At 41.0% G+C, this 27,151-nt stretch overlaps 1 protein-coding gene across 1 annotated transcript in view; it reads left to right on the top strand.

The window, feature by feature from the left end:
• CUBN (cubilin) overlaps positions 1-27,151 on the top strand; it is a 155,117-nt gene that overhangs the window by 50,440 nt on the left and 77,526 nt on the right. The window contains exons 32-33 of the mRNA XM_005228854.4: positions 13,069-13,228; positions 22,737-22,918. Of these exons, the coding sequence (XP_005228911.3) occupies positions 13,069-13,228; positions 22,737-22,918 (342 nt within the window). The remainder of the gene's footprint in view (positions 1-13,068; positions 13,229-22,736; positions 22,919-27,151) is intronic.

Raw genomic sequence — 27,151 nt, 5'->3', positions numbered from 1 at the left:
ATCTAAATTTAGCCATTAAAACTCAGGTGTTAAGTCCAAATGATTTTTCCCTATTTCCTCTGCGATTAGTAAAGTGAAACATTGCCGGAGAGCACGTGTCTGCAGTAGGGAGGATGAATCACTTTGCAGGTGCCTAGATTTGCTACAGAGTCTAGCTATCACCTTAGATTAGATGTACTCACTGGCTTTTATGGGTGAAGTGAGAGGTCATGATTCCAGATTTATGTAAAGAAGAAGAAATCTTGAGATTAGTAAATTGATCGCAAAAAGACCATAAGCCCAGTTATTTTCCTCTGGTTTTTATCCAAGAAGGAGTGGGGAATATTAAAAAACTTTAAAATGTGTTATTTCTACATTTTTAAAGGGAGGGTTGCTGTGTCTCCTGTTTATACTTTCCTTTTCATAATTAATCTGCTTCTTTAAAAGGACTGAAGGAAATTGAATTTACCCACAAACAAAATGAAATTTTTTTTAGCCCAATAAATCTGTCCAGTTAATGTAAAGTCAAATACCCTTTATTTTCGTTTCCTCAAAAATTCTGTTTCTAGGACAACTGAAAAGATACTTTCTCTGTGTTGTACATCATACTGTGGGGAGTAGAGTGTAGTCATATCACTGCAATACTAAGGATTATAATCCTACAATTTCATCCTTCAGATCTCACCCTTGTACAGCATGCCAGTATATAGTCCCTGTGCTCTACTTGGATTTTGAAAAAGAGGAATTAAAATTTAGAGAAGTGTTAGAGAAGACTACTTGCAGCCAAGGAGAGGGCTAAGGAATAATGCCCACATTTCTGGGGATACTTACTTATGCTGGGGTCTTGCAGAAGATCCAGCAACAGGCCTGGTGATGGGCTACTCTGTTCCCTTTAGATGTCCTCCCTTGCTCCCTCTACCTCCTTACTATGGCAGCTTTCACAGCTCAAAGTTGATAATAAACTGGCAAAAGTGGTGTTCCACCAGCTTTCTTCTCTTTGTGGCCAGACATGGAAAGAAAGAATATATATGTGAAGAAAATAAACAAAGGAGCACCGTATTGAGAACTAAATGTTAAACCCTGGTTCATTTTTGTGAGGAGGCTGGAAAGGAGAAATTGGAGCCAAGTGGAGAGGCTAGTGCTAGTCTCAAGATGCCTAAGTCCTTGATCCATGAAAAACAGGAGCTCTGCACACAGGAGCCAGGCAGTGAGGAGCAAGAGACGTGCCAGAAGACTCTATTCTAGACATAAGTCAAGGCTGGAGGAATAGTGCCAGAGGCAAGGACCTGATCCAAAGCACTTAAAAAAAAACAGAAATAAAATGTATCAAAGGGAGTGAGGAGAAAGGGTGCAGAAAAATACTTGCACTCTTTGTTTTAACAATTTTTACAATTTTTCAGTGCTTCCAATCAAATAAAATGCAGACTGAAAAAGGTATAACGAGGAAAATGCAAAGGAAAAAGTGTGTCATGGAAGTGTGGAAAGGAGGCTTTAATTTGCAATTCATGAGACATTACTTACAAATCTTCCTCCAGATGCCATTAAGAAATACCACTTGGAAAAGATGTTCTCATTTGGTTGTTGCATGATGCACAAATATGTGCCATAGTGTAAAAAAGAGAATAAAGTTGAACCAGCCAGGGAACTGAATAGTGCTTGCTCCCAGCCTACAACTTGCGAAAGGGGAGCATGTTGGCAAAGCTGTGAGTGCTCTGTGGTGTAGGGGAAAGGGGGAATCGTCTGTAACAAGTGTGCAGTTCACTTTCTAAGCAGACTGGAGATATTTGCGATTTTTCTGTCTGAAATCCATGTGGAGTTTGACACCACTGCAAATTGGAAAAACAGGTTAATAAAAAAAAATCCTGACTCACAGTTGTTCAGCTAAGATAAATTACTTTTCTGCCACATGTAGTTTTGAGATTCTTTTATTGCAAAGAGGCCTAAAACGGGAAAGTTGTGGTGCCCAGTGGAATATAACACTGCAAAAATAGAGATATAATCCTGTTCACTGTAGTCCAAGTGGGTGGTGGACCATTTTTTTGCCCTTCACCATTTTTTTTGGAGGAAATGGGAAGCTGCTGCACAGACGGTTTCCATGTAGTTGCACTCCCAAACTGTAGTGGCCACTGGTGCTGATCAGGTGCTCTTTTACCCCAGGAGCTTCTAGGTGCCCTTTTTCCCCATCTCCTTTTGGGTTTGGAGGCAGCTCTCCCACCTCAACCCCTTGTAGCAGTCAGCAACAGTCTATTTGTTGTCTTAGCTCTGTGTCAGCCCCGACAGTAGCAACCTCCTGCTCTGTGGCAGCTAGCAGATGGCAGGCTTGGTGACAATATTTACTGCTACTTGCTGGGAGGCTGGGGATGGGAAGAAAAAGAGTTGGTGGTTAGGTTGGACTAGGTGATGATCACAGTTGTGGTGGTACAGGGAATATGGGAAAGTGATAAGCCATGGAGAAGGACAAGATTAAATGTTGCAGAGGTGTTATGGTGGAGACCTGACCTGCCTGAGCAGAGTACGATCCAGAAATGGCAGCTACAGAAAAGAAAAAAATAAAAGAATAAAAAAAGCAAAGCTACTTTTAAAAGTCAGTGGGAGAAAGAGATTTAATGCATGTGGACATATTTGTATGACATTGCAAATGTCTCAAACTAGAGATGTGATTTTTTTTTAAAATCTTTCTGAATTCTGAAGGACAAAATCATGGTGCTTGGTAGGGTGAGAACAGCTAGACTGGGCAAGCTGCTTTCCTGAGTACTTCTGGACCTGGCCTGCTGGACGCTGTGGTTTTGGTCCCAGTCTCCATACTGGAAAAGGGCCTGTTCTTCAGATTCGTGCTTAAATATGATTTACACTTCTGACCCAAACCCACATGTGGTATGTAAGAGCATTTTGCCTCATGACTAATTCAGTCTGATAGAATATATTAATTTATGTGCTCCCTGGCTTAGTCCACATATGAGTCAGAAATGAAGTATGTAGAGTAATGACAAAACCAAAAGTTTCTACACACAGGTATTCCTAGTGGTTGTCAGTTACCAGAGATAATATCATCACTAAGAGCAAGTAACTGTTTCAAGTACAGGACAAGGAAAAAGAGAGATGTCCAAAGAGTACAAGTAAGTGTAAGTGCAGCTCATGCCTGTCCCTGACTGAAACGCAGTCACAGCTGTACAATGAGAAGTCAGCCATGTATTATATTACCTATTTCCTTTTCTCCTTTGATCGCGGAAGCTTTTTGTGAGCCAGACTACCGTTTGCGGCAGCTGGCTGGTGTTACTCATGGTAAGCAGCATTCACTCTCCACAGGGAGCTTTGAGTGACTCTGACTCAGTCTGGCCTAGGCAGGACCTGCATTTCCACCGCTTCAGCATGTGTGACTATTTATGCCTCTGTCAAGTAGGAGGGAAAAAGCCCCATTCCTCTGACTTAGTGGCAGTTTTCTGCCCCTGTGCATAGGAGCCAGAAACTGAGAAGAGGCAGTGTGGGGGGGAGGCAAAACTGCAGTTTTTTATAATGTCAGTCTCTGTCATGAATCTCGTATGAGCACTTTCTCAACAAATGAGCAGTGTGTGGTGTTTCGTGGCCTGTCAGAGGATGTTGGCTCATTGCTAGTAATGCTCCCAGGATGTGTGACATTTTGGAAGGAGTTTATAGCGAAGATTTAAGAATATGAGATGAATGGCTTCTGATAAAGACGTACAGAAGTAGCAACAATATGATACAAAGCACACCACATGGTGGACTGTCTCCTAGTGATGCTTCACTAACTAATTAGATTGGATGGTCTTTAAATTATATTGCATGCTGTGGCTTGGCTTAATAACCTAACATTAGTCTTTCTAGAGGAGTTATCAGGCTGTAGCCAATGAGATATTGCAGACAATGACATAGAAATGTCATTCCTTCCTCTACGTTCACCAGGTTATTAGCTGAACAAGCATTTATTTGACTCCCCGTTTTTAATGATGAATTACCTTCTTATTTAGTATGACAGAACATAACCTCCACAGAGGCAAAGCAATTTTATAAATAAGGAAAATGTCATGTTATTGCCCTAAAGATGAGAGTCTTGCAGTAGGACTGAAATGTACTCCTTTCTTATCCAAGAAAAATACCATTTGAAAAACACTAATCTTTCTGTTCTTCAGTAATGATCTCCCTCTATATTCTTCTGGTCAGAACTTACAACCACCCCTTGAAGTCCAGTCTGTTTAGCATCTGCTTTTAGTAAGTACAGGGAGGACCTCGCCAAGCCTTTTGCAAGATACCACCAGCCTGATAAGCAGATAGTAAAATTGTGTCATGCAGCAAGAGAAGTTTCAGAGCTCTCTGTCTGGGTCTCACCCCTTTGGTCTGTGCAGACTGTTGATCTAGTGGCAAGACTGGGATTACTGGGTTAATGCAAAAGAACATCTTATGGGGGCAAACAACTGCCTGATAACAGCAGAAGCCTTCCTTCTGCTGCAAGGCAGGATAGAGTTCTTTGGAATAGAGCACTTCCTTGCTTGCTTACTGCTGGTGAACTTAGGAAGTCCAGACTCTTACAGCAATTAGGCTCAGAGTCGTCAAAATACCATTTTTCCCTTATATGTGGAATATTATCAAATAATTACGGTAATTAATATGGCATCTGCTCCTGAGAACTTTTTCATTTTCTTCTGGTGGTAACAGGATATGTCTTTGTCTTTTTTTTATCTTTTTTTTAAACCACAGTAGCATTCCAGAGATGTGCCATAATATCCTTTTTCTCCATCTGGAAATACTGCATTAGATAATTGTCACTTGCGCTCAGCTGGTCATTGTCTCCTTTTTATTAGCTTATCATAGAAGAAGGCAAACCACTTACCCTGTTTCTAGTTTTACTCCCTTTTGTACTTGTGAGTAATAAATATGCTTAAGCCATATTAAGAGATTAACATTATTACAGTTTATTTATGAGTATGTCTTTTTTAAGTGCTGCAGGAATTCTTTAACCGCAGAGAATGGCTTTGCTTATGGCCATGCATTGATTTACAAAATGTCACCCATCGTACATCACCCTGGGGAAGCAGATGATATATTGAATATTCCCATCCAGGTTCTGCACACAGACATCAAATGACAGCCTACTGGCCAGACTGCAGTGGTATCCATTAACATACTACCATGCAAACTGGCAGCATGCCAGCCCATCCCTGAATTCCTTCAGGGGTTTATGGGCCTCCACAAGAACTCCAGTGTAAGACTGTAAGGATAAAAGCAACAATTCTCCTTGGTTTTTTGTGGCAGGCCTCACCATTGGTACACAGGGAAATCTTAGCCCTTGCACTGATTTTCAGTGAGAGATCTTGATACTCAGGAGAGCATCAGGCCAAAAAGCTGCCCACCCTAGACAAGACTGGCTCAGGGCTCGGATTTTTGTTTTCCCAGTTGCCTGCACTGCCAGAATCAAAGTACACTTTGCTTTGCTGTTTGAAAGGTTACTTAGAAGCAGGCTTAGAAATGCATGCAAAACCCCATACCCCTCAAGACAGCTAAATTTGTCAGTGATGAAAGGGTTGCATGGTGCCTACAGAAACCTCAGATGACAAGAAGCACGAGTGAAGCCAGCACAGACTCTTCTGCTCTTGGACTCACAAAATGAGTCAGACCTTCATGGACACAGCATTTTCCACACCCTGACAGCTCAGAGCAATGTGACTTTGTCTGTACCTTCAGGAAAAAGCACTGTACAATGAAGTGACTGTGAAACACTACCATATGATGGTAGTGTGCATGCCTCTTGTTGGGGAAAGGGCATTTGGGACTCATCTAGTTGCAGCTGGATTCGTCTCTCCTCTGTTCTTCTGTATTCTAAATTTTGCTGGATAGCCTGGCCAGTGACTGTCTGTGCAGTGAAGTGGCTTATCCCACTCAGCACAGGCATCACAGTGCGAAATTACATGGTGGCTGGGGAAACCCCATCTGAATTGCTCAAAGCTTCCCCTCATCAAAGGGAAGCCCCAAGACAGTTCAGGGAAAACCACACAGGACTCTGAGGAAGGTCTTATCCCTCCTCTTCCCGTTGTTCACATGAGCAGGCAGGTTTGCTTTCCTGAAAGCCCAAGGGGCAAGAGTATTTCCTTTTCTCCCCTCTTCATTTGCTGCGATCAAGCTGCAGCTCTCCTCAGTTGCCATAGGTTGCATGATCTAAATTTTCTCAAATGGGGAGGATTCCCAGAGAGGATCCTTCTGTCTCTGGCCTCTGATGGTGTTGGTGTGATGTTGCTTGCACCAGCAGTTCGGTTCATCTGGGCTGGCAAAGCACATGAGGAACAGCACTCAGCTCTGGACAGGAGTCAGCACTGCTGCAAACTGCTCAGAACCCCCTGAGGTTTTCAGAGCAGGTGCAGCTTCTTCATACCCCCAGTTGCTGTAGTCCCTAGGCACAGCCCCATCTCTTTGTAAAGGGCTTTTTCCCACAGTGAGCAGCTTTCTACTGAAGAATAACTTTGGAAATATTATTGTTCCAAGCTCAAAAGCAGTCCTTCTCCCTCCACTTTGAGTGGATTCTCACTGCAGAGGAACCGCCTCAATTTTTGAGGTGCTGGGGAAAGCAGGCAGTCTACCAAAATAGCCGCAGCCTAGTGACCAGGCACGTGTGACCCCACTGCCAGGAGGACGTGGCTCCCCAAGCAGCCCCTTGGTCAGCAAAGGCAGGAGAGATGCTTCAGGCACCCATCTGGATGCTGGCCATGACAGCAAACCTCTGCTTTTACCTCAGGGGGAGGCACAGGGTCAGGAACAGGACACTGGGGCAGCCTGGGTTTGCCTCAGGCAGTGGAGCCATGATTTGAGGTCAAAGCACCCACAGCGCTTAGCAGAGGTGCAGGGCTTTCCGGCTGCATTGCTGCGCTGGGCTGCCTTGCTTTCAGCTCAGCCTGCTCTGGCCAGCGTGCATGGGTGAGACTCCAGGACTGCCCCGCCGCAGGTGGCTGAGAGCTTCCCCATTCAGACAGCTGTGCCGATTAGGTGGAAGTGCTCTTCTAATATAGGCTTGGGAATTTAAAATATGCTGAAGAAATAAGGTTTTGAGTGCAGGCGTTGGGGCTGACCAACTAGGTGGGTGTCTCCTAGGCATTCCTTTCTTAAACAGCAGTTGTTTCCTATTTCTATATCTAAAACAAATTTAAAATTTCATCCAAAGATACACCCAGCATTTCTTACGTTCTTACAATAAAAAGAGACTTGCTAAAGACAATTACTTGTTTTATATCATTTGCAGAAAGAAACCTTTCCTAGAAAGGCAGGAATGAGCAGATTTGCCCGTAGTTAGAAATTCTTGTTTTCTTTGAGAAGATAGTAAGTGGCAATGTAAGAGATGAAAAATCCTTTTAAAAAATACCACTGCAGTCCAACGTGGAATTGAACTTTGCTTGAAACTTTCAAAGGGCTCTGAGTATTTCAGGCTCAGGTTACATGACAAAACACAGACTCGGGTACAACTCCTACTATTAAAAAACTAGACATCTCTACATTTCCATGTGTTAGATAAATCCCAGCAAGACTACAGTGTGTATGTCTTGTGATGCACAATGTCAAACTCCATTGTACTATGGAATAAAATGTTTAATTAGTGAAAGTGCGTCATTGTGTGGAGACAAGATATTTGCCTTCAGTAGTCAGAGCAAGGAGTTTCATTAAAGGTCATCTAGGGCATAAACATATTTAAATAATGGTATTTAAACATTATTTAGAATAAGTTCTTAAGGAGGGCTTTTTTCTAGTAGCAATCGCAAACACTTCTCATCATGCAAGCACAAACGTGGCCTTCTTTTGCTCTCCTGTTTGTGTAGAAGTAACAAGGCTCCACAGTAAGATGCTCGAAGTCTTAAGTTGCCTGTGTTTCCATGAAAACTATGTTGGTGTGATGCTGAGCTAGCACAGTGTGCCACATCTTGGAGCTGTAGTTTGTTTGGTTTTTTTTCTCTGGCTGACAGACCTGCAGATTCTTAAGCTTGCACTCTGGTTCTTCTAGAAAGAAAAATACTGCTTGGAAATTGATTCTTTTTATTTTGGTGATTCTTGCTTTAACAAGTAATGGTGATTGCACTTTAAAGTGCCTCCTGTTACTTGAGTGGTGGTTATATTGTCTGTGTTTTGCTTCATTTTGTTTTCTGGTAACATATTTGTTGCTATGCCATCAAAATTTCTTTTCCAAAACCTGACCCATTCAGGAAGAGTTACTCAGATACCTGTAATCACTGCCTCTAGTGTTTAGATCAGTCAAAACAATCCCATTTTGTTTTGGATACTTGTGTGTATCAGAATAGCATACTTGTGTGTGTGAAAGGGATACTTGTGTGTGTCAGAATAGCAATTTGAGTATGTCCTAGAGGCTCCAGCAATAGGTGGGAGACTTGCAGCTATTCTGGTCTAATTCAAGGCACAACATCCTTTTCTCAGTTCTGCAAATACAGCCCAGGGCTGTTGCTGCTGGTCCCTGTGAAAAGGCTTTCAGACTGCAAACAATTTGGTTCAAGACTCAAATTGAGAGAATTATTGAATGATTATGTAAAGAATTATCGACACTTGATAATACAATTATTTATAGTACAATAAAATGAGAACTGTCAGTATTCATAGGATGGATTTCCCCCTCATACGAAACAGAAAGTTTGTCTTTGAAGACTCTCCCATCACATCTGGATCAACACAATGTGTTATGCCTGACTAATGTATGTAAGCAGCTTTTTTCCAGAGCACATTAGGCTGGGGATTTTCCTTTATAATCATTTTCCTGATGGAAAAAAAATATGCCTTTTCACAGAAATAAAAGTTCTCCAAGAGAAAACCAAAATTTTACCCTAAAAAATAAAATACCAGTTTTCTGCCAGGGAAACTGAACAGATAGAGTCCCACTACCTGTCTGGAAGGCTCCTGCCAGTCTCACGGTGCAAGAAGGAATAATATTGACAAGGCGGTCACCTAGAAAAATGTCCCTGCTTTGAGTATGCCCAAATGGAACACGTTCAGTGTTTCCTTCCTCCCATTTGTTTGAGATCTTTATTTCCTTCTGCACAGCAGAAACTCCATTTTCCAGTCAGCTCAGTCCTTGAGCCCTTGCTCCAGTTCTAGCAATGAGCTTCTCTGTGACACAGGTCATGCTGCTTTGCTTTGCTCCTCCAAAGAGAGTTGAACAGCTGTGGCCTCCAGATCATTGTTACTGGCGTCAGTGAGATACTGCTAGGCTGAAGAGTCAGAAAAGCCAAAATGTAATACTGGTGACCAGGGTGTCTCCTCTGAGAGAGCTACCCAAGCCAAACCCTTCCTGCAGCCTTGGCTGGCCCTGCTGTCCCAGCCCGACTCCAATGTACAGCAGATGATTCAGCTCCCACTTTGCTGCAGGGCAGTCCCACAGCTTGCTTCATCCCTTAGAGAGCTAGTACCTCCCCTTTTTACTTTTGTGTCAGCCTATACGCTTGCTCCTAGGCAGCCTGATAAGTAGTTTTTTGTAACTCATACCTAATAATTTGTCTGAACATACTGTATCCCCCGCCTGGGCCCAGTGCCAGAGTGCAGGCTGATGAAATGGAGCGCCCTGGGTGCTGCTAGGTGATTGCTTTGGTTAAAGCAGGGGAGGCTAAGGATCTGGACATGTGCTGCAGCTGTTTGCATATTTTGCCTGTTGGATCGTCTGCCAAAATCATTATGAAGCCCTTGGATTTTCTGATGGAGGCTAAAAGGTCTGAACAAATAAATATTTTACAAAACAAATATCTACACAGAAAAGGGAGCAATCGCTTTCTTCCCAATAAGGAGCTGGGAGGGAGACCAATCCCCAGTTCCTAAACACAGTATGGTACTGTAGTGGCTACTAAACTGCCCCAAAATTCAATTGTCTTGCACAGTTCAAGGGAATATTGTGCCCCATATAGCCTGGGGAAGAACCTTCTCTCGATTTGCAGCAGTTTAGGATAGCACAGCTGACAAAGCAGACCCTTAGACAAGAAACACTATCTCGGAGATCAGAAGAGAAATTGTGGTTCATGAGATCTGTGTGCAGCTTCAGTTTCACTTGCCCGTATTTTTGTGAGAGCAAAATGTGGTTTGAGAAGTTCAAAATGCCCTGTGAAAACTCCCAGCTGTTCCCTTCATTTAGAAATGAAAGCTCAAAAAAACCCCACTGTAATTCTAGCAGTCGCGGTTCTGCCTCTCTCAATGAATTACAGCTGGCCAGGCACTCGAATTTCCTGCGAAACTGCTCTGAACCCAGACCCACGGGGCAGCACGGCATGAAGGGGTTGCCATGGGAACTGCTCTTTGTGATTCGAAATACTGAAGGACTGTTTTCAGGGAAACTCCATAGAAATGTGACATTTGCTGTCTTAGATAAAAATAACACTCCCTTGATGAATCAAAGTTGCAGGAGACTCATGAAGGTTGGGGTTTTTTGTTTGGGATTTGAAAGTTTCTGGGTATGATGTGTCCAGTTCTTTAGAATGTTTTTTTCATTTGTAATCACTAAAGGTAACAGCTGATTGTTGAATGTATTTAATATAGTTGTTGCTTCTATTCAGAGCACAGATTCATGATCTCCACATTGATTCATTCTTTGCCATTCATACTTTTCTGGTGTAAGATTTCCATGGCTTGAAGCCACAGAAATATGAGTAGTATATACCACAAAGCTTTCAAAGGAAGTAGTACTGTTAAAAAATCTAATTGGATCTGACTTCATTTCATTTTGCTGAATTTAAGCCGTAAAAGAATGCGTAAAGCTTTTAGCCTGGCTTGGAGGAAGGTCATAACTGTAATGCTGGGCATGGGACAGCTCAGCTGTCTGTTAGGCGGTCCTTCAAGCTTTATGTTTGGAAAGAGTACAGATAGACGTTCAACTTCTTAACATTCGATCCTTATGACAGTTTCATATCTTATTATCAAACACATTTGATTAAGGCTTTGCAAGAACTACCAACAGTGGGTCTGCAATCAGAAACTTTCTTGATTTCTCCTAGAGAAATCATACTAAATGAAGTGATAGTTCTTAAGTTCCAATACACTTCCCATGCTCTGAGCCTTTCATTGTATTAGAGGATTGAAAACCAAAAAGATTCATGGTCAACACCTGCAAAATAGGCCATGGAATATTACCACAGAATTATTCATGCAATTTGCCCTTAACTTCTGGCTGAACTACATCCAATTTATTTTTTATTTAAAAATGGCACTCAAACTAGACTGTCTTCTTGAGGATTTGAAACCATTTGAGTAGATTTCTTGGCCCCAAATCCATCTTAAATCAACAACAAGATTTCCAAAGGTCCTGCAAGACCAGCGTCTTGAACAGAAAACCTGAGGGTTTAATTACTCATTCCCATATGTGAGTCTGCTAGAAAACGTGTGCAGAAATTAGTAGCTAGCATGGTTAATAAATATTTACTATAATATCATACTTCCATACTATGGGTGTTGAGTGTAGGAGAATTCCTAGTGGAATCAGAGGTATTTGGAAAAGAGATTTGAATGGAGAGGAAAGATAAATAAACCTTGGCTGTTTTTCTAGAGATCACAGATTTGATTCTTCGCACAGAAAGAACTTTACGGTGATGGCTTTAGAACAGAGAAAAGGTTTTGCTGAAATTCTAAAAGAAAGCATGCCAGAAATTCACAATGAGAATGGTCAGACATGGTTTCTGTGCCAGTAGTTTGCTGGGTTGTTAGGATGATGTGCTCCGTGAGACTGAAGATGAGATGAACTGTGCCAAAGTGATAAAAAAGCACAAGGGTCGCTGTTTTTCTAAACTTTAAGAACCATAGTTACAAAAGTAGAAATAATAAAGCAACTCCTAACTTGATGACACTGTCAGTCTGATATTATAAGTCAAAGGTAGTTTAGCTGAAATGTCTCATTTTTACCAGCTTTGCAAAAATTGTATTCCTTACCCCTGAAAAAATGAGATTGTTGGGATATTTGGTGAGGAACATAGATGCATATTCAGTGTGTTTACTGGATATGAAAAAAGTCACAAAACTAGAATTTGGAAGAACAATTAAACCTGTTTGGAGAAAACTAATGTAGAGAGGCTTACAAACTCTAAGTATCCATTATTACTCCATCAAAACATTAAGTGTTAAGTGTTTTCATTTAAATGCGCGTATATGACAAACTGCAGCTGTCAGGATTTAAATACAGGAGTATTTCCTTAGCATTTATTTGTTCATTTTGGGTTGGACTTTTTTAGAGTGGTGATGTTTTAAGAGTGAGATAGAGGATTTCTCACCTGTGTTGGGGAACAGAAAGATTTTTCAGGTTGGCTACGTCTCCCAACACATTGACTGTCAAGATACAATCATGTAGAGTATGACTAGGAGGTCAAACATAAAGTGTTTCTAAGTACAAAAGTTCAGAAAGCATAGCTCAGTCCACTTCTCCAAAGCAGAATGCTAGCATAAGATTATGAAACAATAAATAAACACATATGAAGTTTGCCTTGTGGTTTTTGAGGAATTAATTTGCTTTTGGTTTTCAGTTTTTCCGTACTGTTCTGGGAGGCCCTGGTGATGCTGACTCCTTGGTTTTCTCTGTCACAAGCTAGTCAGTCCTGAAATCACCAGAGTGTAGTCTTAAAGAAATGAAGATGTAAACAGAGTTGTCACTGAGGGGTTTAGAGGCACTGAGCATGTTAGATGAACAGCCACATCAGACCCATGACATCCCTTTTTTCTTTCTGCTTTAGTTCATTGCCATTTGCCCTTTGTCTTCTTCCCCAGCAACCCTCAATACACACCAAAACAGAAACAGCAAAACCTTCCTACTGTACACAGTGTGCAGCCAGGTTTAAGGAGATATTCTAGTCTAGTGGAAGGTGTCCCTGCCCATGGTGGAGCTGTTGGAACTAGCTTTAAGGTCCCTTTCAACCCAAACTGTTCTATGATTTTGTGATGATATTGCAGTTATATTTGAACATAATTTCATCCAAATCTTTCCATGCTCCCCAGAGCTCATATTGCTGTGCAAAGGTGGCTGGTGTGAGAAATCTCACTGTTTTTCCTTCGACATCCCATACGAAACATTAAGAATTGGGACACTGCCTTTTACTCACTGGGATATTTTTTGTTTCATTTCAGCTCTATGATGGGCCTGATGTGCAATCCAACCTGATAGGCATTTTCTGCGGACAGTCTCTTCCACTGGCAGGGAGTACTACAGGGACCAGCCTGCATGTGGAGTTTTATTCTGATGGATTGAACACTAGAAGCGGGTTCCAGATGCTGTGGCATGTTAATGGTAAGTTAGCCAGGTATCCTCTGGGTAGGTAGGTTTTGTTCTTCCCTGTATGTGTAATGGAGTCCCAGCTTATGCTGTCTGATGTCAGCTAAGTAGAAATAACCCATTACAGCTCTAAAAAGCATTGCATTTCCTCATAATTCCTCAAACACTTTCCCAGTGGATGTTTCTGCACGTGCATACCTTAGAAGATCATCTGATCAGAAACTGAGAGCTGTTAGTGAAATGTGCTTTAATTTGCAGGAGCAGGTACAGGGATGAGCGGCATCGGCAGAATAGCTGTACTGAGCAGGAGATACATTACAGGAAATTCATGGGTGACTTGGGGTTTCTAATGGGAAACACTCAGCCCTCGGGTTTGCCTCATTCCTATAGATTTGTGTTTTCAGTGCGGGCTTCTCTCCAGTTTTATTTAGTGGTGCTTGTTTTCTTGGGTAGCACGTTCACTTCCAGCTGCCTCCCACCCCCCTCCTCTGCATGAAATAACATTGGCCAGGATGTGCTTTGGGTGTTTTTTCTCTTGTTCTTGCGTGTCACGAAGAAAATAGGCAAGCATGCACACCAGTTATAAACCAATCCGTTAATGACTATACAACTGTGAACTATGTTTGCAGTTTCTTCATAAGTGAGGCTAAAAATGCAACTTTTTCACTCCGCTTATTTAACAGCAATATTGGACTATAACAAGATTAAGTCGTGTGCCATTGTACATCCCATCAAAGAGGATCCAACCTTGAAAATAATTAAATCGCCACAGTTGCCCTGTCTGTCTAATCAGTTCACACCATTCAGCCTTCACAGCATTGTAAAGCAGCTGAAATCGGCTGCAGAGGCCTCACTGTGGGTTGCTGAGGTGTATGGCATGCTATACATTGTTTGAATAGGAGCTCCTCTGCGCTGCTGGCGTTTGCAGCCTCCCAAAGGGCTCTCGTCGACTAGACAGTGGTGTTTTGCATTCAGCAGAGGTCAAGGAGCATTTCTGGGCAAAGGAGGGACATATGCGGGAGGAGTGAGATGTGTGGCAGGAGCCAGCAGGGAAAGTGCGGCAGCACAAAGGTAGGTTCTTGTGCTTTGAGGTGATGTCATTCTGGAACTGCACAAAAGAAGAAAAAGTGGAGGCTTTTATGCCAGATGACATCAGCTCCATACAGTAGCCATGGTGCTGGGTTAACTTGCTTTTCTAAAGCTCTCAAAGCTTTCCAGAATTTGCCTGCGTGGTAAGCCCTCTTGTGCTTTCCCTCCACGTCCCCCTCCAAATGTTTTTGTGGACTCTCCAGCCCTTTTCCAACCCCCTGCACTCCTTTTCTACACTGACACATTTACTTCTCTGTCAGACAGCACTGCTCCTCTTTCATTCCTGGACACTAAACTGCAGCCTAACATTGCACAGGGCCTAGGCTGCTAATGTGGGCTGTATCTAAGCAGCAGAGTAAGATCTGTGGGTTCAGATAGGGCTGGCTCCTAGGGAATGTCTTTGCTGGCTCTGACATCCCAAATACGACTCCTGACAGCCTGTAATATGAGTGCAAGTTCCTCCAGAGCTGGCCACACTTGTCATCTTTTTGTTCATTGCAGGCACTTCCTTTTTTTCTTGACTGGTACCATGCACAGATATGGGTATTCCTCTTACCCTTGGTGGCTACATGGTCTGGGCATATACCGCTGCCCTCAACTGGATAAAATTAGACAAGTTCCTGTAGTCAGGGTGCTATATTTGCTTCTCCCTTTTGAAAATCTTTCAAATGCACAAAAAAAGCTCACTGGAGAAAGGCTCCTTATCTAGGAGAACTGATCAGAAGATGCAGCCTTTGAACTGGATATTTTAGAGTGAAGCATTCAGGCCCCCTCTTTCCTGCAGGCAAATCCCTAAGAGAGTCTAAACCTGGAGCTGGTAACATCTCACCTGACAAGAAAATAACAAGGCTACATGTGCTGGTGAGAGAAGAGTTTTGCTTGTACTCAAGTGACAAATGAGTACAATTTCTTTTATGTACGTACATTATGAGTACACAAAAAAAGTGCTCTAGAGTTGAGGCTGCTGTGAACTATTTCTCAGGCTGTCCACGTGCTCCTTAACTGGCAGTTGTGAAGCATCTATGTGATATGTATCAAGGGCATTCACGTGCTTTGATGATAAAAGAGATCAGTATTTACATCTGCCACCATATGCCTGATACAGTTCACTCTTTCTGGCAACTTTGCTCGGTTATGAGACGATCATGAAAAGCCAAAAGTTTACCTCATTGATATCTGATGTGAGGAACCCCTCCTGCCACATGACACAAATTTTGAGTATTTTGATTTGAAACATTTGCATCTGATCTTGCCAGTTGCTGAGCCGCTACTTTGCAGTTGCTGAGTTCCTGAAGGAAACCCAGTCTTTAGGCTTTCCCAAAGACACAATTAGTAACTGATCTTAGGAGAATGCTGTTATTTATGCTTAAAAGTGTCCTATATAATTTTAACTTGGATGCAACACTGTAGTGCAAAGAGTTCAAATTAAAAGTGGTCGTGGTTCTGAAATAACACTGTTCATGTAAGGGGCTTTCATTGATGAACCTGGATTTAGAATTGATTGGGCTAAATCACTAATGTTTTCTTCTGCAGCCAAGGCCTCAAGAGGGATTATTCACCAGAGGAAAGCTTGAATCTGCAAGATGCTCATTCTGCTTCTACTGTTTATTAGGAATCTTAATATAGGAAAATATATTTGGGGGCATATATTGGCCTTTTGAGAAAGAACAAATTCTTGGTAGCAGTCTGGATATTGCAAAGATGGCATGCCAATTGAATTGCTTTCCTTAAAAAAAAAAAGCAGGAGGCCAAAAGGGCAAAGGTCTCTCAGTGCAAAATTACACCAGTGACAACTGTCACTATCTGAGAAGACACATATTTCCTAGACCTGTCACTTACCTTATTAGGCTACATGCATGTGGGAGCTGACTGCTTTATATATACATCTGCATTTCATTAGAAGCTTACTCATTTGGCTGCTTGATTGTCAGGAAATTTAATTGGCTTTTCTCATAATAGGCAAAATTTATGCCCACTATTCTGTTTTCTATGACATATTAATTTCCCTTTTAAAGAGGAAGCACAGCACATTATTGAGAAAATAATTATGTAGTTCCAAAGTATTGTATCGCTCTTTTCCTTCACCACCATCTTCTTTCTGTTGGATTTCCCTAAGAAATGTTTGGTGGACAGGTGTGAAGAAGGCTGCTTGGCTCATAAGAAAAGTTTTCATTAGCCTGGGTCTGTATTTTCAGAAGATGAATATTATGAAAAGGCATACAATAACTAAAGACTGGTGTTTTCAGTATGTGTCACGTAAAATGCAAATATTTTGTTAGTTCTTCAGGGAAGCATAACAGAAACAGAGATTAGATTAGATTAGATGATTAAATTAGGATGCCGAAGCCATTCGCTGCAGACATTTGCCAGGCATCTGTTAGGATTGCTGGAAAGAATGCCGCATTGCAGGTCAATGAGGGAGCGGAGGCCCAGATTTCCTAAGCCTGAATCATAGCTCTGTTGTTGATTTCTTGTGCGGCCTTTGACAAATTGCCGTTTGTTTAGTTTTCAAAAATGACTATTCCTTTTCAGTGTCTTTCTGTCACATTAAGTCTAAGGACGCATGGGATCTGACCTTTTGAAGTCCTGAGCAGTTTTTTTGAGTTGTGGGTGATACCGTGTTCAGAGCTGGCTTTTTGTATTGCAGTTCTCTATGAGAGCTCAGGATGAATTAATTTCTGTTTCTTCAGCAAACTGGACCTCCTCCCACCCCCAGACTAATACATTAGAATAAGGGCCAAAATTTTCTTTAAAAGCTTATTGCTGAATGGTTTGATCAATGTCTGAGAGCTAGAAAATGTTGCTTTTTTTTTTTAACATTGAACACATATCAGCTGATATGGGAGCTGTGGCTGTTAAATATTTCAGAGGATTCAACTCCTGTTTAAACGGCTAAATTTGCCTTTATGTCTCTGCGTCCCAGAGTAGTCTCTTTGTTTATTATCCATCTTACTGATTTCACATTGGAACATGTTGAAGAAAATACCAGAATTCAGGGGACTGATGAAACAATAATAATCAAAACTATAGAGGTGATGAAGAAACCAGAGAGAAGAAAAAAAAGAACCCAAAAGCACAGCACAGTTTCTCACTTGAAATTTTACTCTCTTGTATAAACCCTCATCACCAAAATTCTCTCTCTTGCTCCATTGGATACTGTTCTATAAACTAAACCTACTCAAGAGAGCAAAAGATTTCAGAATCAAATCCAAGTTTTACTTCATGCAAGTATTATTGTAGTACAGGCAAATGTTCGTACTACCCGCTACTTGCAGCTATACTCAGTTAATGCTTACTGAAAAATTCCACGATGAGCACAACAAATGGAACAACGCTGAATCCTTTTATGTCACTAACTTTGATTTTACAGTGTCATTTCACTTTAAACTTTATGGAAGGGATTTTTCTAGCATGTGGCTAAAACATACCCATGAATAAATCTGAAAACCTTGCAAATAATAGAGGTTTCCACAGATTAATACTTCTCTATTCAGCTATAATTATTTATGAGAATAGGGATTCTTCTTTGGTTAATGAACACCATCTGCTAACCAAACAGGCAGTAATATGGAAAGATCTATAAATCATCCCTTGCACAATCTTCAGCAACTACTTAGATTTTAGCCAGAGGAAAGCAAAGACACTAAATGTATGTTTCCCGAACTTTCTATTTGTTGTCTGATTTCCTAGCAACTAACAGCAGCTTAGGTAGTTGTTTTAAGCATTTTTCAAGGGACTTCCAGAACCTTTATACTACTAGAAGAGTATCTCCCATCCCTTTTTTTTCTCAGTTTAACTGCAGGGCTGAATTTTCCAAAATAACTGCAAGAAGGTCTGCACAAACTGAGCATACGCTGTATACAGTTCAGCTACAAGAACTTTTCCACAGTGCAGCTGTCTGTAAATCTGTCCACAAACAGCAAGACCATGTATTTTTGTGCTGAGAAAAACTTTAAAAGATGTTTCAATATGAACTGAATGGGTCTCACATTATTCACCACTATTGCAGCGAGAGCTGAAGTCATGCAGCAATTTATAGGTTCTGCTTCCACAATATTATTTACCCCTAAAGACCAAATCTTTTTTCCTTTGTTGCCATAAACAGCATAAATTCCATTATTTTAATAGAAGCAAACTCTAATCTGATGTTTGCAGACAAATGTAAACAGTAGAAGGTTTGTATTCATTTAGTGGTGATGCCAGAGATGGAAGAAGTTTAATTAGCTGCGATGATTACATCATCATTTAAACTTTTCCTATTTCAATATCTTAATAAAGTAGGCAGGCTACTTTGGTATGGAAATTACATTCCAGGTTAAATCAAAATGTATTTCTTAGCTTGCTCAAAAAACAGGAAACAGATACAGTACATACAAGTGAATGTTTCAAAAGAACAGGACTGGCATTTCTCATGAAGTTTTCGTTTTAAATGCAAAATCAATACATATATCCACATATTCATATAGGTATAAAAATAAATATGCATCTACATCTGCATCTTCAGTGTGAACACCATACACATGAATGTAATTTGTTTGATATCTTCTCAGGTTATTTTAAGTCTGCCAAGGCTGATTGCAGTGCCTAGTATAAGCATCTTAAGGCAGGGGATCTGTTTTCATAGGTAACACACACATAATAGGGGAAATACTTGCAGTTTACTTTTCCTTGATGGCTTGTACCTGTGATCCGATCAAAGAAAGGGATAATTCTGTAATAATTTTGTGACTAATGAAAATGGGGAAGACACTGAGTAAGAAGTCAGGGATCAAATTCTAAATTAATCTTCTTAGAACATTCAAGACAAAAGTTTTGTGAATCATAAGGACCCATAATATTCCAGGAACCAAAATATAAGCTGCAAAGTCACTGAAGTTTGCTTCTTGTTTTGAAACACTATTCCTGATCATTTTTATTATCATTTTTTTTTATTAATTCTAAGGCTTGGCAAATCTTTCACATACAAAATGTATAAGCATTTCAAAAAGTTTTTCTATCATAATTTGAGGTTTTCTCATTTTAGTGTTAGATGGATGTAGCAAGTGAGTTTAAAGGCAGGAATATCTGTTTTAATCTCTTAAGTATTTCTGTAAATATTTTGTTAAAACCATCTAGCATCTATATATTTTTTCAAAAAAGCACAACAGAACTGATTCTTACCTCATCCATATAAAAGCAGAAACATAATATATAGACTTTCTGCCAGCTGGTCAGAGAGTTCAGAGATTATGATTCTGCTCTGATACAGAGGCTTCTGCTTTGCATATGCAGGTCAGTCAAAATAGTTCAGGTGTGAAGTTCACATATTTGCAAAGATCAGGGAGTCTTTTTTTCAGGTATTAGTGAATACTTAGGCATAAACTTAAGCAATTTCTGATCTGTTTGAAACAATAAATGATTTCAACATGAGTTCAGCACATTCATTATAAGAAATGAATCAGACATCTAAACTTTACCTCCATTTTACTGGAGCATGTAAGAAGAATTATTTCTCTTTAACAAAGAGCCTTTTCTGGGAACATTTGTAGTTGGAAGAAAAGAAATGGCACATGAAAACCAGTTTGACATTCTTATTCATGTGCTTCACACACGTCATCCAGAGAGTATCGATTCAGCTCAGAGAAAATATAAACCACTCTGGAGAGGGAGCATGAATAATCTGAATGCTACCTGCAAGGGTTGCATAGAAAGAAAGGTCAGGGCCTCAAAGCCCATCACACAAGCTTTCCACTCATCTGAGCCACTTCGGGTTTAAATAAAAAAACATGTCTTTGTGGCTATCAGGAAACTCTTAGTAGGAGAAGCTGAGTCATAACTGCCTGTTTAGTTTAAAATGTTCCCAGCTTTCCTCAGGCTGAGATAAATGGCAATTGGCTTTGTTCTCGCCTGCTGAAACTCCCCTGCCTCCCCGTTCCCACCCCTCAGGAGCCGAGCCATCAAGTCTGTCTGTTGAGAAATCGTTCTGTTTCCCAAGCTGGCGAGGCGGCTTTCCCCTCCTGAAGTCTGGCCTCAGCGGCTGTGTCATTCCTGCTGCTGAGGGAGAAGAGAGAGAGTAACTCACCCTGCAGATTCAGCTGTAGGGCTCCCCCCCTGCCGACAACTTTTTTTTTCTCCAGCTATAAAAACCCAACGATCTGGTTTCTTTTGAGGAAAATTAGGCCATCTTCTGATGGCACTGGGGAAAAAACCGGGGTGGTGGGTTCCACTGAAGCTTTCTTCCTCTCTGTCTCTCTGCTGAAATATTAATGGATCTGTTTCTCCGGAGGGACTGAAGGCAGGATTGGTTTCAAATACACTTAAAAGCTGCATTTATTCCTTGGCTGAGACATGGGGTAGCGTGACAATGTAGCTTTGTGGCTGCAGGGCAAACCACCTCAGGGTTATGGAGCATCCTGTGCAGCAAGTTGGGGAAAAAGGGAGAACTAAGCCTGTGACAATTCACCCGTGAGGTCAACCTCAGCTATGTAAAGTCTTTCCTGGGTTATAGCTAACTATTGCTCAGTTGTGGGAATGCTTGTGTTTGAACGGTGGTTTTCTGGCGAGTCCTGTGCGATGGACTGATGGAGATCCATGTTACATTGTTGGCATGGTTGGGGTCTTCCTCACATCTGTATTTAGATGGCTCTTCTTTAGTTTAAAATAGCTTCTTCTTGCTTTGCTTCATTTCAGACCTGCTGCTCTTTCCTCTCATAGATTTTGCAGTCCTTGAAGTCCTACAGCCGACTGTGGCAAAGCCAAACTCAAGTTTTCAGTGAGGAGCTGAAAGACCCCATGGGTAGAGATGATGGCAAATGCTTTTGGGGTTTAGCAGCCACCCTTCAATAACCACAAGTTTGTTGTAGAAGGTGTTGAGGGAAGTATTTGCATTTAATCTTGATCTATAGCTTCCTGAAGAAAAAACAAGTGTTAAGCAGTGCAATGGCCAAAGATACCTTCTTCAAGTTGCAAATTATGCATAGATTTAATAGAGGTTAGGGGAGTTTTACACATCTGTGTAGATTAGTTGGGCAGGTCAGAGGCGTAGTTTATTTGGTTTATGTTGTAAAATATCACCTATAACTAAAAGTTCTGATAACAGATGCTATTTATCACTTCTGACATACACAGTGTTTGCCCCTGGGAATATAGAGCTCATGGTTCATTAAATGGTTTTATGAAGTGTTTTGGGGGCTTTTTTGCTATGTGACAGAGCCTTTCCTCTGGAAATAAAGCCAAAGAGATTGATGGAGCATGGGCTTTACCTACAATGCTCGAGTGACCCCGTAAAAGCTGTGTAAGCAAAAGATTAGCTAGTGCCTAAATGAAGAAACTGGGGGCTTGTAGTGTAGAGAGGGAAAAAAAAGCTGCTGCAAGGCAGAGCAACACATGTAAAATCAGACCAAACACGCAACTCCATTGGGTTCTGTATGTGACAGATACACACCCACCCTACTGGCTTCTCTAAAGGTGAGGTTTCATCGTGAATGTAGCTGATCTAAATCTGTCCTGACACTGGGAAGGGCTCTTGTGCCTTCCCACCCCGCTGACACCTGCACTGGGGGACTGGGTCAGGGAAAGCATCTTCCTGGGAACAACAAAAGTAGGTGAGCGTAGCAGTTGCCACAACTCTGTAAAGCAATGATAGAACTGCAGTCCTGGTTGTTCAGCTGCTTTGTGCTGTCAAATTAGGGCCTGCATTTGATCCATTGTTTTGCTTTTTTTTTTTTTTTTTTCTTCCAATCTAGCTCATAATATGCAAGAACTTAAATCACCCAAGGAGCTGGGGAGTGAGGTTAGGACAACAATTTCTTATCAGAAAGGAAAATACATAACTTTTCAAACATGGCATATCTTACAATTACAGTTACAACTGAATAAAAAAGAACATTAAACCCACCAAATGTCAGAAACCCAGTTTATCCACTGTGACTTGGCAGCTTGTAATCATGCTCACTGGGCTGAGGGAAATTGCATTGTCTTTAGTTTTATGATTTCTAAAGCAGTGGGAAACAGCATTTTTACAACAATAGGAAGCCCTCCCCATGATAACTTGGGTTGTGTATTAGTTGAGGTCAGTTAACAGCTGAGGATGGCTCTGATTCAGCTTTCTAGAACTGATCACAGTTAGAGGCCAATACAAAAGATGTCACTTCTTTTGCTGTATGTCTGTTTCTTCAGACATTCTGTTTCTGTCAAAGCAGATGTTGAGGCACAGTGAGAAACTTTCCAAACCAGGAGGTGAAGTGCTTACTGCATGGGCAGGGCCGGCAGGTCCAGCCTGCCGTTCTTGAGTTTCTCTTCCCTGCTGGACCTCAGTTCCCTGTGATAGAGCAGACCCTTAAGGCCAGTATTCACATTTGTTCATTAAATGGGTGCTAATGCCTGTCCTCATTGCAGAGCTGTCAGTGAGCTTTTCCAGAGCCCCTCACTGACGGCTTCTTTGCTGTGTTATCAGGTTGTGGAGGAGAACTCTCTGGCCCTTCTGGTTCATTTCACAGCCCTGGCTACCCCAGCAGATACCCAAGCAATAAGGAATGCATCTGGTACATTCACACAGCACCTGGTAGCAGCATTCAACTCACCATTCAGGAACTTGACATTGAATATCACTCAAACTGCAACAACGATGTTTTGGAGGTAAGAGCATTAGATTTACTACTCAAAAATACACAAGTTATGTGATTTTCTGTCTGGAGCAGATAATCCCAACATCTGCAGGAACAGAACAAACAATTTTACTGCAATTTTCCCATTTTTGGGAAAGTCTATACCTTAATAATGATGCTAGGCACTGTACACTTTCTAACAAGAGACAAAACTACTTTGAGAAACTCAGTCTTAAAAAGTCCACCTTTTACAGAGAACTAAGCATAGGGTGCTGCACTGTGAAGATAAAATTTCCTGATGTATAGGAAGATAATGGATCTCTTGGGGGATAACGAAGGTGAGACTTTGTGTAGGACCTTACAAGGAAGTGGGAAGTTTTATAACCCTGAGCACTGAAAACTATGAAGAGCCTTTGTACTCAGAAAAAAAGAATAAAAGAAGAGGAAGTGTCCTAGTCAGGTTAGGGCAGTGGAACAAGGAGAAAAGGTACTTCTCTAAGGGTTTACTGATCTTTAAGGGACTTGTAAGACTGGATGGTCCTGTTATATACTACATCTTTGTGCTTGTCTTGGGAAGCAGCCAGGTGAACAATCCCAGCTAACAGATTTGAATAGATTTCCAGTGCAGGAAGAAGGTATAGGAAATAATTTCAGAAAGAAACTCTTTAGAAGTGTAGACTTGCTGGATTGCTCTCATTAAAGATGTTTGAATCACTAATGGATTACTAATCACCCCTACAGTTGTTGGGTCTTTCTATTTAATACATAGGTGACATTTGAACGTTTTTGTAATGAACCTGGTGATTAAGAGATCTTGTAGCACTCTGCTAGGGCCTTTCTTCTCCTCTTCTCCTGGGTGATGTGATGTGTGACTGATGTACAGCTAGACAGCTTTCTGTCCAATACCTACCCATACTCACTGCTGCCTATTCTCAACTTTGTAGCTTTGATTTCTCCAGCCTGTGGTCCTTAGTGCACACTCATCCACAGTATTCCTGGAAGACTTAACTCACATCTCAAAGCAGGTCCTGAATATACAGTTGCCAGATAGATGATTGCTAGGCATTTGTATGAGTTAGAAGAGATGTATAACTTAACTCCAACTTTCTGGCAATGAAACAGGCTTCCCTATCTTAGCAGTGAAGCAGAAGTCTTGACCAAATGGACACTGTATTTGAGTATTCTATTGACTTTGGGACTTCTGTAGGATCTGGGTGTAAGGAAGTTGTTCCATGAATTTTCCATCAGTAGCATTGGCAAGTATGACTGTTATGTTGCATTGCTGACACCAGTGCCTGTGAATAGGTGACCTGTGTTGGCTAGTTTGGGTATTCATGAAGTCTGTGGTATTGCGGATTCATTGTTGTTTGTGCCTAAAGTGACTAGATTGAAGCTAATCTGCCTGAACACATCAGTTATGCCTTTGTTGCCCAGAGGAATCCATTAAACAGCTACAAAAATCTACATCTTCCATGGCTGACCATTTCTTGAATAGTGCAAGGACAATGCAGGTGGTCACACAGGAGCCATCATGATCCAGTACAGATGGCTGGCAACCATTTGCTTGACAGTTTTTTTTACTAGTAGGGGAGCTGCCCTACAACCATTGTTTATGAGTGTGTTGCTGCACACAAATAGCTGAAAGAAGTTGTTTAAGAGGATCCTACAGTTTGCTGCTCTGTCTCTCTGAGCAAGGCAATTACCTTAGGTTTTGGACTTGCTTTCTTTACCATTTCAAACTTAGTTGCTATGCTTTACTTCTTTCCAGCCTTACTCATTCATCAGCATAGAAGTCCACCTTGCTGTTTGAACTTCCCTGCCTTCCTGCCCTCAGAACTGGCATGCCTCTGAGTTACTTGTCTCCTGACCTTGGCTCATGCAGTTCCCAACAGCTGTCTCTGATCTTCTGACAGATAATCTAACGTAAATCAACTTATTGAGAAAAATGGGTTCGTGTCTTAGTGCAAGATCAAAGGTTCTGCATGGCAGTAAACAGCTTCCCCTACCAAACTGCAGGCATTTGGTGGAGCTTTATGTACCTTGTCACGTATATATTTTCTTGCTTTTGTTATAAAATTACACATTCGGAGCATGATTGATACAGTCTACACAGAACAAATGATGAGTCAGATTTAGTGCAGAAAAAAAGGAACATGGTTGACCATTTTCAGGAGCTACTCTATCTTGCCATCTTCTTTCCTGTAGTTGTGTGTGTATGTCCAGACTGAAAACTATAAACACAAAAGTTTGGAAAGTGTTAGGAAAAAAAGAGGTTCCTGATATGCCTTTGACACAGTGTGTTTCAGCAATCACTAAGGTTCCGAACTTCTTTGACTCTAATATAATCTTTCCAAGAGTATTCCGTCTACAAATTCTTTGGGTTTGAAGTCTGCTTTTTCTCATAGTTATTCTCCTGATTTCACTTTTTCCTTATCTTTGAATAGTGAGTTTCTACCACTTCCTGTTTTCCTTCAAGCCAAATAACTTTCCAGTTCTAATAGGAAGTCAAAATCAGTACTAAAGTAGCTCTGCATGCTGCTGTCCCTCCCTGTCTTATTAACTCTCTCTGCTCTCTGAAATAAGTTGTTGTCTTGTAGTAAAAATTCCCCCGTAAACACAAAAGATGCTCACCTGGATGCATTTAGCTTTTGCTTAGAAACACTCTCACCCATTTGACCTGGCAGAGAAATGTAGGAAAATTCTAAGAGATCTTTCCCGTCGCAGCACCTTTGCTGCTAACTTTAGTTTTATACCATAATTTCTTGAATATTTCTCTTGCACATTTTTCTGAAGCATGTTTGTTCTTGTAAAATACAGCAACTATTTCCCTTCCCTTCCCTTTGACAGTGTCTCCTAAACAAGCTGTACCTTCCATGTCAGTATCCCAGTACTGCCATATGTTTCACCAAGACTGTGCAGTAATAGTTACATAAAAATACTGTGTGTGAAATCCTCAAGTTCTCCTCGTGGCTTCTGCATGCTCAAGTGTTTGACACATTCTCCTTGAATCTGTCTCATTGTTTCTTCTATGACACTGTTGCGCTTTGTCTTTCTCTCTTCCCCATCAGATTCCATTCCTTTTACAAACATCCAGAAGCAAATTTTAGCGTGTTCTTATAGATGTTTTCTAGAAATGTTTCATGGAAATAGAAGATATTATTTTGGACACAATGAAAGAGTTAAAGATATTTTTAAAACGGTTTCTATTGAAAATACATACATAGAGAAAAATGACCATGTCTGCTGTGTTAAATTATGGCTTCTTCTCTTGAACATGGACCAGATTTTTGTAACTATAAATATGTTCTGCCACAGCAAGATGTAGCTCTGAGCTGAAAAGGAAGGAAACCTGTCAATCTATTGCACTTTCAATTCTGTATTAGATGCTCAGGTCTTCTCATTTAAATATAAAGAAACGTCAAGTGTTACCATAATTCTTAATTCTTGGTCAAAGTCAGTCTCTCTCTTTGCTGGCAATTATATCTGAACAGGGATCAGTTTTATTCCCAGAAAATCTGTGTCATGAGGGTGACCAAACACATAAAACCAGCTTTCTGTTGCTCATAACTCTGGAATGCTGACTGTTAACAATAAATGGAGCTAACGGGGCAGAAGCAAATGATAAGAACAGATTAAAACCATGGGCTTTATGGCTGTGTCCTGCATCCCCGCTATGCAGTCCAACATAATTTTATCTCTGGATCAGGTACTCTGGTCAGACTAAATATTTTTATTTTTATCTGTTTGCAACTCAGACATCCTGTGACTCTTTGTGAACCACACCCTGGAATTCATTCTTTCCATCCATTCTCTTTTCCCTCTTCTTTTTTCATGTGGTAACTATTGGTTTTCCTCTTTGTAGCCAAAAGTAACATTTTATTGTTTTTTGTCATGGAAACACTCTGACTTGTTTTCGTTCCAGTCCTCATGAAAGCATCTGATTAATTGAACTGGCATAAAAGAGAAAAGAAAATACACTCCTAACTGTAAAGAGCTTGGCTTTGACTGTGCTTTTTATTTTGAAACTGTGCAGAAGGCCATTGCTGAACAGTTAACAGTGTAAAGGAGGCTCACAAACCTCAGATTTCCATCAATATTTCTTCCCCATCCGTAATTCTCTTTCAACAGGTCAACTCTAAGTGTTCATCTTGGGCCAAGTTAATTTCTGAGGTAATACTACAGAAATCAGCAGGGCTTGTGTCAGAGCTGGGTTTGGTCCCTTTGCCCGTGGTGTGCAGATGGCCCCAGGGAGCACCAGGGATGA

This window comes from Falco peregrinus, chromosome 5 (assembly GCF_023634155.1).
Source record: "Falco peregrinus isolate bFalPer1 chromosome 5, bFalPer1.pri, whole genome shotgun sequence".
Lineage (NCBI taxonomy): Eukaryota > Metazoa > Chordata > Aves > Falconiformes > Falconidae > Falco > Falco peregrinus.
This window is presented reverse-complemented; position numbering and strand designations above follow the sequence as displayed.